The sequence below is a fragment of the Cupressus sempervirens genome, chromosome 7, assembly GCF_028749045.1.
Source record: "Cupressus sempervirens isolate cs-2001-9-10 chromosome 7, ASM2874904v1, whole genome shotgun sequence".
NCBI lineage: Eukaryota > Viridiplantae > Streptophyta > Pinopsida > Cupressales > Cupressaceae > Cupressus > Cupressus sempervirens.
The window spans coordinates 928,762,277-928,777,368 of record NC_143124.1 but is presented as its reverse complement, the minus strand read 5'-3'; the positions used below and the strand labels follow the sequence as shown (position 1 = coordinate 928,777,368).

At 37.0% G+C, this 15,092-nt stretch overlaps 1 protein-coding gene across 1 annotated transcript in view; it reads right to left on the bottom strand.

Annotated features, from left to right (window-relative positions):
- The window catches only part of LOC149550607 (uncharacterized), a 291,830-nt gene extending 282,134 nt beyond the window's left edge, over window positions 1-9,696 (bottom strand). The window contains exon 1 of the mRNA XM_089793598.1: window positions 8,840-9,696. Within this exon, the coding sequence (XP_089649724.1) occupies window positions 8,840-9,155 (316 nt within the window). The 5' untranslated portion in view covers window positions 9,156-9,696. The remainder of the gene's footprint in view (window positions 1-8,839) is intronic.
- Window positions 9,697-15,092: the final 5,396 nt, after the last annotated feature.

Here is a 15,092-nt window from a genome sequence, read left to right as displayed (position 1 = left end):
ACCTCTGATCTGAAATTCAAGACTACGATCTAGCTGTTTGGTATGCATTTCTAGTCAAGGAGCTGTATTTGGTTATGTTGTAGTGTGGGAAATCAAAGTACTGTAAGGTAGGAAAATGGAAGCAATCCTACCACACATAAATGAAAGTAGGGAAGACCGAGATCCGCCCCTTTTGATTAGATTGGATTAACACCAAGGGAAGTATTAATCCAAATCTAACGTTAAGAAGAATGAATAACTTGGGCTTATTTCTCTCTCACCCCCATCTTAATAAGATTTAAATGAAAGGATGAAACAAGTAATGTTGTAATGGAAAGTATGGAAATAGAAAATAGAAGATGATATAACTTGTAAGATATAAACCTGAAAATCTGTTGTCAAATGATATCAAAAGCTGCTATAACCTGAGATCTAGACTAAAACTTGTGAGGCAGACAAAACCCAGAAATCTTTCGGCAATCTGTCAGAGGCAAACTGGAACTTTAGGGGCAAAATAGTGGATAATCAAGGGTGCGCTTCACCCCTGATTGATTGTGTGCAACACTAATTCTGATCTCGCAATTCTGAAGAAAGTCGAAAAAGGTATCCAAATCCGTAACCTGTTTGTCAATCCGTGATCCGAAACTTGCAAAACCAAGAGATCGTTTGTTCGTTGTTTGGGGAAGAGGGGGGGTGGGGGGTTGCCTTAGTCAAACCCTTGTTTAGGAATTAACCTTGAATTGAAATAGAATGCTAGCAAGCAGTAGTGATAGATCTATCATGAAGCAACGTAAATCTATGACTATGCTCTTGAATTTGGAATGTAATCAAGTGTGTAAATGTAATAGCTTTGACTCAACTGCAAAATCCTAGATAGGAAATCAAAGTAAAACCAAAACCTTCATGAATGTATGTGCTTGAAATCAGCATTGTAGATCTTGAAAGGATCAATGTAGAAGATGCAACAAAGAATCTTGAATGTATGAAGAGAGATCTTGAATGTTGAAAATGCAATAGAAGATCTAGCATAAACTCCTTCAATGGCTTGAATGCATAAATCCTTGCTCTTCAATGGAGGAAGATTGAATGTGTTGATGTATTCGGGAGTCCTCGGCCAAATGAGTATTTCACAGAAATTTGATACCTTCAGTCGGATAAACCTATATATATTTATATATGAGCTATAATTTATGTGTTCTTTATATTGAGATATAAAGTCATTATATGAGAAAAATTAATATTGTATATATGAGATTAAATGTGTTATTATTATTAATTATCTGATTAATGTATAGACATGGGACATGTCTCTTCATGGCCTATTCTCTATATATATAAATCCAAGCAGATGTTACATTTGGAACACACATTCCAACAAATGGCAGTGCTTAATACATTTGCAGCAGATTTGAAAAACCAACATGGTATCAAAGCAAGTTCCTTACCAGCCTATGAGATGATATATAATATCAGACATGTAATTAGAAATGGAGAGAGATGACAGAAGCCACAAGGTTAATAGAGATAGTGGCAATCCAAATATGATATACATTGCGCATGTAGGGAAATCAAACAATTATTGTTCAGCGCACATTGGAGATAGTTGGACCAGTGAGATTGACGGAATACAACTTCCAAATTCAAATAAGGTTGTGTACATCGTCAGAAGGAGTATAATAATCGAAAACAAATAAACACTCAACAGCGATAAACATGTAGAGGTTATGATCTTTGTAAGCAATGTAATAGATCATAAACAATATGTGAGACTATATGCAATAGGTGATACATGCTCATAACCTTAATGGGAAGTCAAAGAATTATATATCTTTCCTAGTGCGAGGGACGATGAGCAGCAAGGGAAACACATCACTTTGCAACAAGAGTCCTCGCAGCCCATTAAACCCTCTTTGTCGTCCAAACCAAAACTCAATCTCCAATACTCGGCAGACCTGAGCACCATCCGAGACCCACAGTCATAGATTCAACTTTGATATTTGCAGCATAGACACTTTCAGTGATTGGATTCATTATAAATTTCTTTACAAATCAATGGTTTGACATTTCGTCAAACACTTGGTGCACAACTCTATTATAATTGTATCGCATTGGAATGTATTTGTTTCTTTTTGTGTTTTTAGAATATAAATGCTTCACACTAAAATTCTGAAAACAAATACTGAATTGATCTGTTTTTGACAAAAGCTTGATGCTGCAATCAAATTGCTCAAATCATGTACTGAAAATTACATTAATTGATAAAGAACCTGATTTCGGCATAATGGTGGATTTTCCTTGACTAGCAACTTGAACGCAAACCACTAGAAATTGAACCAGGCCACCAGGAAACAATCGTAGGCCTCCATTTTTATTAACAGCAAGCTGTATAAAGGTGTTTGCAGATTATAAACAAGCCAATTGCTGTTCTAGAGATGAATGGCAGCCTCCGTAATATGCACAGGCATCTCCAAACCCCCACACACAAGTGTACTTTGATCACAACAGCTCCAATTAGCTCATACCTGGATCAAGAAATGATTGCAATTTTGCACAAATTAATATCCACGCAAGAACCAACTGAACTTAGGTAATGATGCCACAAACCCTAACCAATTCGTAGGCTGAAATGCAACTAAGTTCCCACACAACAATGTCTCCTAGCTACAGTCAAAACAGAAGGAAGACTCCACAATTCAAACTATAAAAACTCTCAAAATTCATTCACAATACCTCAGTTGTGAATTACCAGGAGCTTCTCAAATCCAAACCCTTATACTCCAGCAAGGGCATATAAAATCAAAACTTCGGCAAATGTCATAAAGATGTCAAAGCAAAATAAGATAATCAAATGATCGGATGCTTTTCTCATCAAATGTCCTCATATTTATAATCTCCAAATGGCACCAGTTTCTCAAAAGAACTCCACTTAAGAAGCTTACCCTACACAACATTAGAATATATTAAAGTGTCATTAATATAATTTATTAATTGCTTTTGGCTCCAGAAAATGACCTTTTCCACCATAACTTAAAATTTTGACACGCAAGCCCACTGTTTCTTGTTCCCACGATTTAAAACTTTTCGTCTCGGTTCCAATGAGCTATGATACTAAGGTGACCAACAAACAACACCAACAAAAATAGCAACCTCAGCGTATTTAGATGAATAATAATAATAATTCACCTATCTTGCGAAAACAACTGAAGAAGCATCAGAATTGAAATCTGACAACACCAAAGTGATCCTGATGATGAAAGACAATGTATGAACCTAACGGGGTGACTTACTATAAATAAGCACTCCCTCCAAGATTCTTGGAGCCCAAACTGGAAGCTTGAAATAAAAACCGAGAGCATCACCCAACTCCTCTAACTCAACTGAGCTCATCAGAACGAATAGTTTGACTTACTATAAATAGTAAGTCCCTCAAATAGAGCCAAAACACACCATAGGCTATTGGAAAGCCTATAACCACATAACTAAGACCCTCAAATCCTACTGCCAACTCACGAGGGTTGCAATGGTGAACTAACCTCGCCAACTGCAGGAACCTACTCAAAAAAGGGGACAACACATTGATCTTGTGATAGTAGCTCCAAAGTGGTCTTGAATCTAGCACCTTCAACAACATATGAATTGTGTCAGATAATAAGAGACTCTAGAAGCAAGATATCTTTGGTGATTGGGATTATAAGTATCCTTTAATATCAAAAGGGAGCCTGACATTTCATTAGAGGCAACCTTGGACGAAGAGTTCAAGAGTTTGATGCATGTACTTGAAGCTTCAAACGGGAACCACATTAATATCTGGTGTTGCCAAGCCCGAGGATAAATCCACAATTAAGTACATTCACTCATGTTACTATGAGTCAACTTATGCTTCTGTAACGGAGGGAGCAGATAGAGTACATGCTTGAGCTAACTTTTGAGGATCTTAGTCATATTGATTCAGAGGGAATAGACCATGTCGAGATGGAATCTCTAGTGATCAAGAAACTGTAGTAGTCAGAGGGCTATGATTCATAAGATGAAGTTTCATATGTGCAGACGAAAAGGCCCTTATGCAAATGCCTAAACGATAAATGAATACACGGAATATTATTCATTCAGAGTATATTATCACTGAAGATCTGATAACCGATATTTTCTCCAAAACCTTCAGCCAAAGTGAAGTTTGTACATTTTTTTTTAAGACAAGCTTGGAGTTATGGACCGGAGCCCTTACTGAGAGGGAGACTCAACATCAATGATTTCCTGAGATGTATCTTTAATGCATCCTTCTCTATGAGAGGGAAGTTTAAGGTGAAAACACTTGTTCCAAACTCTAGGAATATTCATGATGGATCCACGCTCTAGTATGGTTCATGGTCGATGTCATGTTAGTTAATACATGATCTTGTCAAAAAGTCTTGAGAGGTGGTGATCTAAACAATAGTTTAACCTACTATCATTATGGATGTCATATGGATGATGTCTATGGAGATCATGATAGTGCACATCTCTTATGTAATTATGGATGTCATATGGATGATGTCTATGGAGATCATGATAGTGCATATCTCTTATGTGACTAAGTAGTGTTCATACTACTATAAGTTATATTATTGAGATATGGCATGGTGGATACTATGAGATGGCATGGTTTATACTATGAGACATACTATCAGTAGAGACACCATGAGCAGATATCTTCTCTTGTAGACATCATGAGACGTGATGTCAGTGCACATACCAAGAAAAGATATGAGTATGGTGAATATCATATGGTTGATATTTTTGGGCATACCATACTCCTAATGTTTTTTCTTTGGATAGAAATCATCTCCCTAGCTAAGAGGGAGTGTTAATGATTGTAACTACAACCGGATGATTCCAATCGACGAAATCGAATATTTGAATGACATATCGGCCTTGAACATTTGACGTATATCCTTCACTATTATTATAGAGCACTATTATTATAGAGCACTATTATTATCGATAATAAATTATCAAGTAAATATATATATTATACAAATATATTACTTATATATATGTATAATAATATATCAGAGATTTTATACATTTATATATATACATATACATGTGTGTGTGTGTGTGTGTATAATCATGATAATACATTGAGCAAATATCATTTGTGATATATGTTAAAGCAATAACTAATGTGAGTTAAGATATTAACAAGTGACATGTCTCTACGAGAGACATGCCCTCTTTATATCATATACACATTCATTGAAAGAGTAACTTGAATGAATGAATGAATGTGATTTTAATGACGTCCACAAGACCACAGCAGTCTATGGGACTAACAGAACGTGCTAAACATATTCCATATTTCTTTCCATTTCCAATCTTCTAATATGGATCTTACTCAAGAAGTCTATCATTTGCTTGATCCTATCAACGTCAAACAAACTATGCATGTTGACCACCTTTTGTATGAAATCATAGTATATTTGGATGTTGTTTTAAGTTGTGCACTTGGAGAGAAAATGTCATTCTGTTTCAATAGCTCCTATCTTACAAAACACATATATCCTCTCCCCCCAAACCTCCTTGGGCCTTTTCCATCTACCTATTTCGCATCTGAGGTAATGGGATCCAGTCCTCAACTGAGCCAATAACAACCTTGCCTTACCTTTAATAGCAGCCCCAAGATATGCTTTCTCGCCGTGATCCCCTATTGGATTGAATTCTTTAATGTAATAAGTCTTTTTTTCTGCCAATGTTATTACTTCACATGGCATTTTAAAACTTTTCCCTAACAAACTTTTTTATGCCCGCATTATCGTCCGGACACTCATGCACCTTGATGTTCCATTTATCCATCCATTTAATGTTTTGCTCCATCCATGTTTTATTCCTACAGTGAAGAACACATAAATCAGTAAGTGCTATTATAAGTTACAGCAGCCACATATCATATAGAATCTACATATACATCTACAGAACAGTGATTAAAATTTTGAAATTCCTATTTCCTGTAAAGCTTAACAAAAAATTCTAGTGTTGTTTCTACTTATGTTTTTTAAGTTATTGATTATTTCATCTATAGTTTTTTGGTTCTAAATTTAACATTTTGAAGGTGCAGGAGGCATTGGGTCAAATGGTTATAACTTATAAGAAAACAGTGGATGTTTGGAAATAGCCAAATTCAAAGAGGGTTAAAATGGTCAAGTCGTTGATCTTGGATGATGATTGGTGGGCTCGTGTGGAATATGTATTGGATTTCACCAAGCCTGTAATGACTACGCTCAAGTTTGTTGATCCACATGCACCATGTTTGGGGGATCTCTGTGACAGCATGGACAAGATGATAGAGAAAACAGAAGTCATAATAGAAAAAAGGAGAGCGACCTTGAAGAAACCTTTTTCAAAAAGGGTGGAATCAATCATTCTTAACTATTGGAACAAGATGACTACAATATTGCACCTCCTTGCATATGCACTATCTTTGAGATACTATAGCAATGATGTACTTTCTTCGTCGGGGAGATCACCACCATATAGATATTTTGAAGTTCCTATCGAATCCAAGTGGGCATTTAGTAGGCTCTTCCAAGATCCAAAATTGGAGGAAAATGGTAGTAGAGAATTTGGCTTGTTCATCTTAGGAATAAGTAATGATCCTTGTGTTATTTATGACCAATCCAAAATAGACGCTAATACATAGTGTTACCTCCATGGTCAAGATTTTATGTGCCTCTAACCTCTTGCAATAAAGATCCTCTCACAAGTAAGTTTTTTGTTTATTATTTTACCATTTGTATTGTCAAATTTAGTACTTAACATTCTTTAATATATTTTGCATTTTTAGTTTTTAAAATTTGTTGGTTTTCTCTACAATTTCAATAGGTTGCAAGTTCTTCTGCTGCTAAATGAAATTAGAGTACATGCTCATTTAGCCGCTCAACAAAGCATAGCCAGTTGACTGCAAAAAGAGCAGAAAACTTGGTTTACATTCATTCCAGTTTGCATCTTTTATCACACAAGTATCCCCAATACAAGGATGGGCAGCAAAGCTTTGGGATGTAACCCCTGAGTGTACCAAATTAGAAGCAACCATTGAAGATCTTGCTAGAGTCACTATGGGTGATGATGATGACATACCTATACATGGTGCATCTAGTGCAAGTGGGACTGCTTTGGGTTCACATGATCTTGAACTTGCAGCAGCTGAAAATGCAACAGATGATGATATTTTTGATAATCCTCCTAATGATTGATGAAATGCATTGAAGATAGAAGACAATTACTATTTTGATAGTCAATTTTCCAATTATAATAATTTTCATTTGAATCATGAACCTACACATATATGATATGGCATATGACTTAATATTGAAATTCTGAACCATCAAATTCCGATTGGCATTCAATATTTATCTTTGGCATTTGTCATCGATCAATAATGAATTATCGTACTATCGCCCCAAAACAACTTTGCCTGTACCCACATAGCAGGTTCTCATACCTGTACGCATAATGGCAACATAGGGTGAGAATGTAAGTCACCAGAGAGCATGCAATAAACTTTCTATACCTGCACTCTAGAGCAATTTCCATGTCTTTTTATTTGTTCTCTGCTCTGCTGGGTGTCATCACTGTTGGGTATGATGCATGTGGCGTTAAGGTTGGCTGCCATCTGTTGTCAAATGGCCATGGAAAGGGTGGGAGGGAGGCAGAATGACCCATTAATTCATGGCTCTATCTCTCATAATAGGTTGAAGGCAGTGCTTGACTGCCCAAATGCAAAGACCCTGAGGATGGTGAAATTTATCCTTGGAGTTGGGACCAGAGGTTTAGAAAATAAAGACCAGCTCAGATCCAGGGGAGCAACCGCTACTGATTTGACGCAATGCTGGAAGAATTGACATCAAAACATGAGAATAAAGAATGCATTGTAGGGATGGTGCTGCCAAATTTTACCTTATACTCAGCGGCAATGGACGAGAATTGCTCAGTAGAAGCAGACTCTCTGAGAGTCCATGACCCTCGTGTTCGTATAGAAATTTGTGTGCTGCGAGATGGATTTCAGGAAGTGTACCAACACGAGTAATTGAGAATTCTTTGTTACGATCTTTCTTTCCTGACAAATTCTCTTTCATTCACAGAAGGGAAGAGTGAAGCTGACCGCTCTGTTTTCTCCCTTCCATCATTGGTTGGTTGAGTGCTCAGGCAGGTGGAGAGAAACACCATGCTGCAGAATCAAGGAGTTGCTGGGCATGGCAGGGCTGCTGGGGTGGCTCAGGTTCATATGTAGCCGAGGGCGGTAGGCACTTATGTTGCACATAGGACTGGCAATGCCAATGTCGTCCTTCTAACTGTTGCTATGCTTTAGGTTGCTATTTGTAAGGGCTTTGGTGTTTTTGTATTTTGGGTTTTGAATTTGACGGAAGCCGTTTGGCTTTTAGGGGTTCATCCCCGTATCGGTTGCCCAGTCGTATAACTGTTTAGATATAATGTATCTTGTCAAATTCATGAAATATGTACTTTATGCATCACCTCATTGGCGAAGGCCCAATAGAACCTTAATTACAATTGAGTAAAATGATAATATATGAGTAAAACGTTTAGAACATAGCATTGGGGACTTCCAATATTTCGCAGCACATTCAGCTAAGCATAGAGAAAAATCGTCCAAAAACAAAACATCCAAATATGAAATAATTTAAATGCTTCACTATGATTCTGCGAAAATCACGCAGGGCAATCTAAATAAGATAAGAATTTATTCCAGAAGATTCACAAGGCTAAAATTAAGCAAACTCTAATAAAAATACATTTGCACAGAAGAAATAATTTCATAAACTATTCAAATCTTTGAACAAATATAAATAAAGCGTCGATGTCCTACCAATGCCATTCACATCGTCAAGCTTGTTTAGAAGTGTAGTCAACAAAGCCGTTCTCGAGTCGCAGCACAGCTTGAGATTTTCATCTGCCTTGTTGAAGCTCCCAATAACATCAATTCTAAGCTCATTTTGATCCGCCGTGGAAGGCAAAACCCTACAAATCCGTTCAAAGCTATACACTGCAGGACTCTGTTTCAGTGAGGGCAGAACTCCAGAAATAGAGATCCCGTCATCTAACACGTTCAAAATTCGACTAACGCCTTTTTGTGGACGCCCGCTTGTACCCGCAGGCCTGACGAGAAAAACTTCGTGATCCATAGAACCTTCCACCGGCTAAACAATCAAATCTCCGCCCGCTCAAATAAACAAATCTGTGTTGCTGAAATAAGAAAAAATGTTGCAGACATGCATTCAACTGGCATTTTCAGCACCGCCTGAATGGAACATTGATGCAGATCTTTCTGTTAAAAGCTCAGTAAAAAGATAGCTGAAACTGATTTCATTAGAGCAATCTTTCACAAAAATCTTGAAAACTAAATTCTAGTAGCGAGACTGGTTGAGGCTGCTCTGAATCAGGCTTTGAATTTAGTACCGTAAATCACTTAGGAATTGCTGTAGGTTTTTGCCGTGGAGTAAGGATTTTATAGTACCGGGTGAGAGATTTTAAACACTTCAACTAACAAAGAAGATTGATTGTTAGATGAATCTCTTCGTTGTGCTTTACTGTAATCTTGCCATGCTGTATTTTTATTTTTGCGTTTGGTACACAGCTCATAAATCTGAAGCACATGGCTTTCTTTCTTCCTTTTGCGGCAGAGACTCACGAGAACTTCACAATCTGCTTTGCCATTTGCCCCTTAAAGAGATACATGGGTTTCACCGCTGTTTATGTAGGAAAGAAACTTTTTGCTATTTTTTTAGTTATGTAAAAAGGAACTTTTTGCTTTTAGCCATTAATTAAGTAGATGGTAGGGATTTAATTAAATTTTCCAAGAAAAATACGCAGCCAAAGAATTTTGCTTTTTAACAACATTTGACTTTGTCCGCTGCGTCAGGGTTTGAAAAAACGAACGTTGCATTCCACTAACAAATCATAGAATAGAAGGTTTGTAGCTTCGACGGACGTTGATTTCGTTATTTTAGCTTTTCTTTGTACTTGCATTTTTTAAGGGCGTGCTGAAAGAGAAATATAGAAGAAATTTCGGTAAGGATAATTTTTATTATTTAATGGATGTTGTAATAAATAATGTTCAAAATATTTTATTTTGGGATTATAATTTATTTTATTGATAATTTCTTCTTGAGTTGGAACACTACTTAAGATAAATATTTTTAAAAAAATTAAAAGGGTAGTTTAATTTTTAGAAATTTGAGATATTATTATTAGGACTCAATGATGATTTACAATTGTATTGGCATTGTTTCTTTATCAATGACACAATTAAGTTGGGAGGCTAAATTTTTAAGAAAGAGATAGAAAATGAGTTGAGGAAAAGAAATTTTTCCACATTGATTATCTAGATGTAAAGGGGTCTTAGTGGTGGAACTCAAAGTCTTTAGCCCATATATAAAAGTCTACACAGTTGGTAACCGAGGAAGAAGTTCGCAAAGTTGTCTTCTCTATGAAAGTCTACAAGTCCCCGAGACCTAACAGTTTCCCCCCAATGTTTTTCCAGCACTTTTGGGATGTTATTGAATTGGATCTCCTCTGGGCAGCTTGTGACTTTTTCAAAACTAGGAAGCTTCTCAAGCAACTTAATGTTTATTGCCCTTATCCCGAAGGTTAAAGACCCAGGGCTCCTCTCATATTTTAGGCCAATTAGCCTATGTAACACTACTTATAAGATTTTCTCTAAAATTTTGGTGAACAGGTTAAAACTGTTGCTGCATAAATTCATTGGGAAGACCCAGAATGGGTTTGTCTCGGGGCGCCAAATCCTTGATGCTGCCATAACAACTCATGAAGTTTTGCACTATGTGGAGAAGAGTGGTAATCTGGGTATGGTTTTGAAACTTGACATCTCTAAAGCTTATGATAAGATTAATTGGATTTTCATGTATGAAGTTATAGGTAAAATTGGTTTTAGTCAAAAGATTATAAGGATGGTTAAATCGATGGTTGAAACTGTCAATTACTCGGTGATGGTGAATGGTTCGTAGATTGGAGGAATTTTGGTGGGGAGAGGGGACTAAGACAGGGTGACCCTATCTACCCCTATTTGTTTATTATGGTTGTTGAAGTTCTAGGAAGGGCGTTCTTGAGAAAGATGGAAGGGGGGTGATTAAAGGTGTTAAGCTAATATCCACGCTTCCACCAAAGGTGATCTAGCAATTTCTGGAGGACACCTTCCTAAGTGGGGAATCCTCGATGGGCGAAGCCAGAGCTTGGAAGTTTGTGCTAGAGATATATGTGGTCAGTGCAGGACAGAAAATTAATTTGGACAAAAGTAAGGTGTCCCCTGATATTCAGCGAAGGATTGTAAATATTTTGGGGTGTAATACTATTGTGTTACCTAACATGTATTTGGGCCTCCCCTTAATGGTGAAAGACGTAAGTAGCAACTTTTGGAATTGCATTTTGGAGAAGATGGAAAGGAAGTTGATTGGGTGGAAAGGTAAAACTTTGAGTAGTGCGATAAGCTTCAACTTCTGATTTCCTCCCTTGAGGGATTACCTATGTATTTCCTATCGCTGTTCAAAATTACCTAGTGTATGGCAGAGAAATTGGAGAAAATACAACGTAACTTCCTTTGGTCAAGAGGGAGTGAGAAGAATAGGTTAAGTTTGATGAATTGGGATACAGTTTGTAAACCTAAAAGTAGAGGTGGCTTGGGAGTAAGGAAGATATATGATATAAATAATGTGCTTCACACCAAGATGGGGTGGAACTTGATGAAGGAGGAAACCAGCTGGTGCAATATTCTAAAACCCAAGTACTTGGGAAATCTGAAATTCTCTCACTGCACCTAGAGAAATGATCTCCCTATGGGGTCTAAGATACGGGGAAATATTGTGAAAAACAAAACCCTATTGAAAGATGGTGTAAGGTGGCTAGTGGGTAATGGTAATCAAATTAACTTCTAGAAGGACCTATGGCTTATTGATAAACCATTGGCAAGAATGAAGTATGGGTCCCTCTGAAACCACCTCCAAGAATTTGAGGGCATGGTTGATGATTTTATTGGCCTAGGGAGGAAGTGGAAAAAAGTGGAGTTGCAACAGAATGCTTTGGTTGGAGGGGACCTGATAAAAGAGCTAAATGTTCTCCTAGAAGGGTACAGAATCTTGAGAATGTATCAAAATGATGAGTTCATTTGGAAGGCCACTTTGATAGGAGAGTTCTCCGTTAAATCTACCTACAAACTAATGTTGGATAAAACTTTGGAACCTAATTATTAGGGGAATATATGGTTCAATCATTTAATCCCAGAGATTAATATATTCTGGTGGACCACCATCCATGGAAAAATTCTCACTATTGATAACCTAATGAAACGGGGTTTTCAATTATCCAATAGATGATATCTATGTCAGAAGATGAAGGAGAATATTACCCATTTGTTCCTTCATTGTAGTTATGCTTCTAGTGTTTGGGGGAGGCTTTTACAGAGGTTAGAGGTGAACTAGGTGTTTAACAAGGATCTGGTGCAATTTGTGGAGAATTGGCAAAGCCCCTTTGCCCACCCCCTTCTTATCAATTTGTGGAAGGTTATCCCCCCCAATGACTGTTGGGGTATTTGGAAGGAGAGAAATAATAGGGTGTTCATGTTGAAAATGAGAATGGAGTAACTGAGAGGGGAGGGGTGAATCAGTTACTATAAAAACTTTTTAACAAGTCCCTTAAGATGTCAAAGGAAATACTCATTGCTGATACTCATATAATCAAACTGAAAACACAAGAAACAAGAGACAAGAGACACCAGATTTAACGTGGAAACCCAATATGGGAAAAACCACCAATGTAACTAGTTACTGTTTTTCACTCTTCTGAAGTGAGCCCTGTTAGGAGCCAACCTTGTTAAAGGTTACAAAACACACTGTTAGGTGTGACCTTGTTAGAGGATTTAATCACCCTGCTAGGAGTGGCCTTGCTAGAGGTCTTTAGATCAATTCAACTGAATTGCCACCTTGTTAGAGGATTTTACAAAAGGTTGTTAAACCCACTCTGTTAAGAGATTTGAAAACACTGTTACAATTGTTAGAAAGTAACAATGAGTGATCTGAAATAAATACAACTTATCTTTGCTGATACAGATCTCTGTTCTGTTCCTCTAGATCCTCTCTGATCAAATGCAACTCTGCATCTCTGATCCTTCAAAAACTTGCTCTGACCTTCCTTATAATTCGCATATTAGATATTCAATCATATCTGCTCGCTTTTTCACATTCATACTTCTATTTTTTTGAATTCGCAGCTTGATCCTTCATATATACCTTTCAGATTATTGAGTCGGCTCAAATACAAGTTATAATTATAAATAATTGTGCTATGAGTCGGCTTCATACATTACATAAAGTAATTAACTTTAATTACTTAACCTTCGAGAAATCCTTCGCTGACCGACTTAACTCGGTAAATACTGCACAGAAAATAATTCCTGTGTTAACCGACTGAGCTCGGTTAATACAGAGAATTTCGTGAAATCCTTCACTGACCGACTTAACTCGGTAAACACCGATTTCTTCGACTTTCCTTTGATGACCGAGTGAGCTCGGTTAACACTGTCTGCTTCTTTTCTTCGATGACCGAGTTATCTCGATTAATACTGTCTGCTACTTTTCACTGTCTGCTACTTTTCTTCGATGACCGAGTGAGCTCAGTAAATACTGACAACCTATCTCATATCCTTTGTTTACCGAGTGAGTTCGGTAAACACTGAACTTCCTTTGTTTACCTTGCAAGCTCGGTAAACTCTGTCAACAGCTGTACTTACCTTCTGAGCTCGGTAGACTCTGTCTGATGACTGATATGACATTTGTGTAACATCAAAGACAATCATGCAATTATCAATTGTATCCAACAATCTCCCTCTTTGGCATTGATGGCAACACAACATGTCATAGCAGAATGAAATTTGAAAACAAGTCCTTATCAGCACAATGTGTCATCACAACAATTCTCCCTCTAAGATGATAGACTCTCCCTCTTTCAGTAATCTCCCTCTGTGAAGGAATTACATAAGAACTTTCTTTTCCATACAAATTTCAGAAAGATATGACAGTAAAGTAAATCTCTCCCTCTTTGACAACAAATGCCAAAGACAATAGGACTTAAATGAATTGTAATGTACCTTTAGTACTGATTCATATGCAATGCTTCCAGATTTGACTGCATCAACAGATAGATTTTCATTTTGGTATGCGTTGATGCATCACTAAAACTTGTTTTTAGTGAATTTTGGATAGGGGTGTAACCCCTAACTTACCTCTGAGATACAAGAATGCATCCTTAGGTAGTGGCTTTGTGAATATGTCAGCAATTTGTTCCTTTGAATTGACATATTCCAATCTGATCTCCTTGTCTTGTACCAATTCTCTGACAAAATGATATTTGATTGCAATATGCTTGGTCTTAGAATGCATCACTGGATTCTTTGATATATTGATTGCACTAGTATTGTCACAGAACATAACAACTGGTTCTTTGATTTCCATCCTCATTCCTTGCAATAACTGCTTAAACCAAACAATATTTGAACAATTTACTGCTGCAGCAACATACTCTGCCTCTGCTGTAGATTGGGATATACAATTCTGCTTTTTGCTTGTCCAAGAAACCAATCTCTTTCCAAGAAAGAATGCTCCTCCACTTGTGCTTTTCTTGTCATCAAGGTTTCCTGCCCAATCAGCATCAGTAAATACTTTCAAATCCAAATTACCTCCAAATTTATACCATAGCCCATAATCTTCAGTTCCTTTCAAATATCTCATTATTCTTTTGATTGCCATTATGTGAGTTTCTCTTGGTTTTGCTGAAAATCTTGCTACAATACCGACTGCAAGGGCAATATCTGGCCTAGTATGTACTACATACTGCAACTTTCCAATCATAGATCTATACAGTGTTTGATCTACTTCTTTGGATTCATCTTCCTTGGTAAGTTTCAATCCAGTACACATAGGGGTTCCAACTGGTTTACAATCCTCCATACCAAATTTTTTTAATAGCTCCTTGATGTATTTTGACTGTGTGATGAAGATGCCATTCTTATTTTGTTGGATTTGAAGACCTACAAAGAATTTAATCTCACCAAA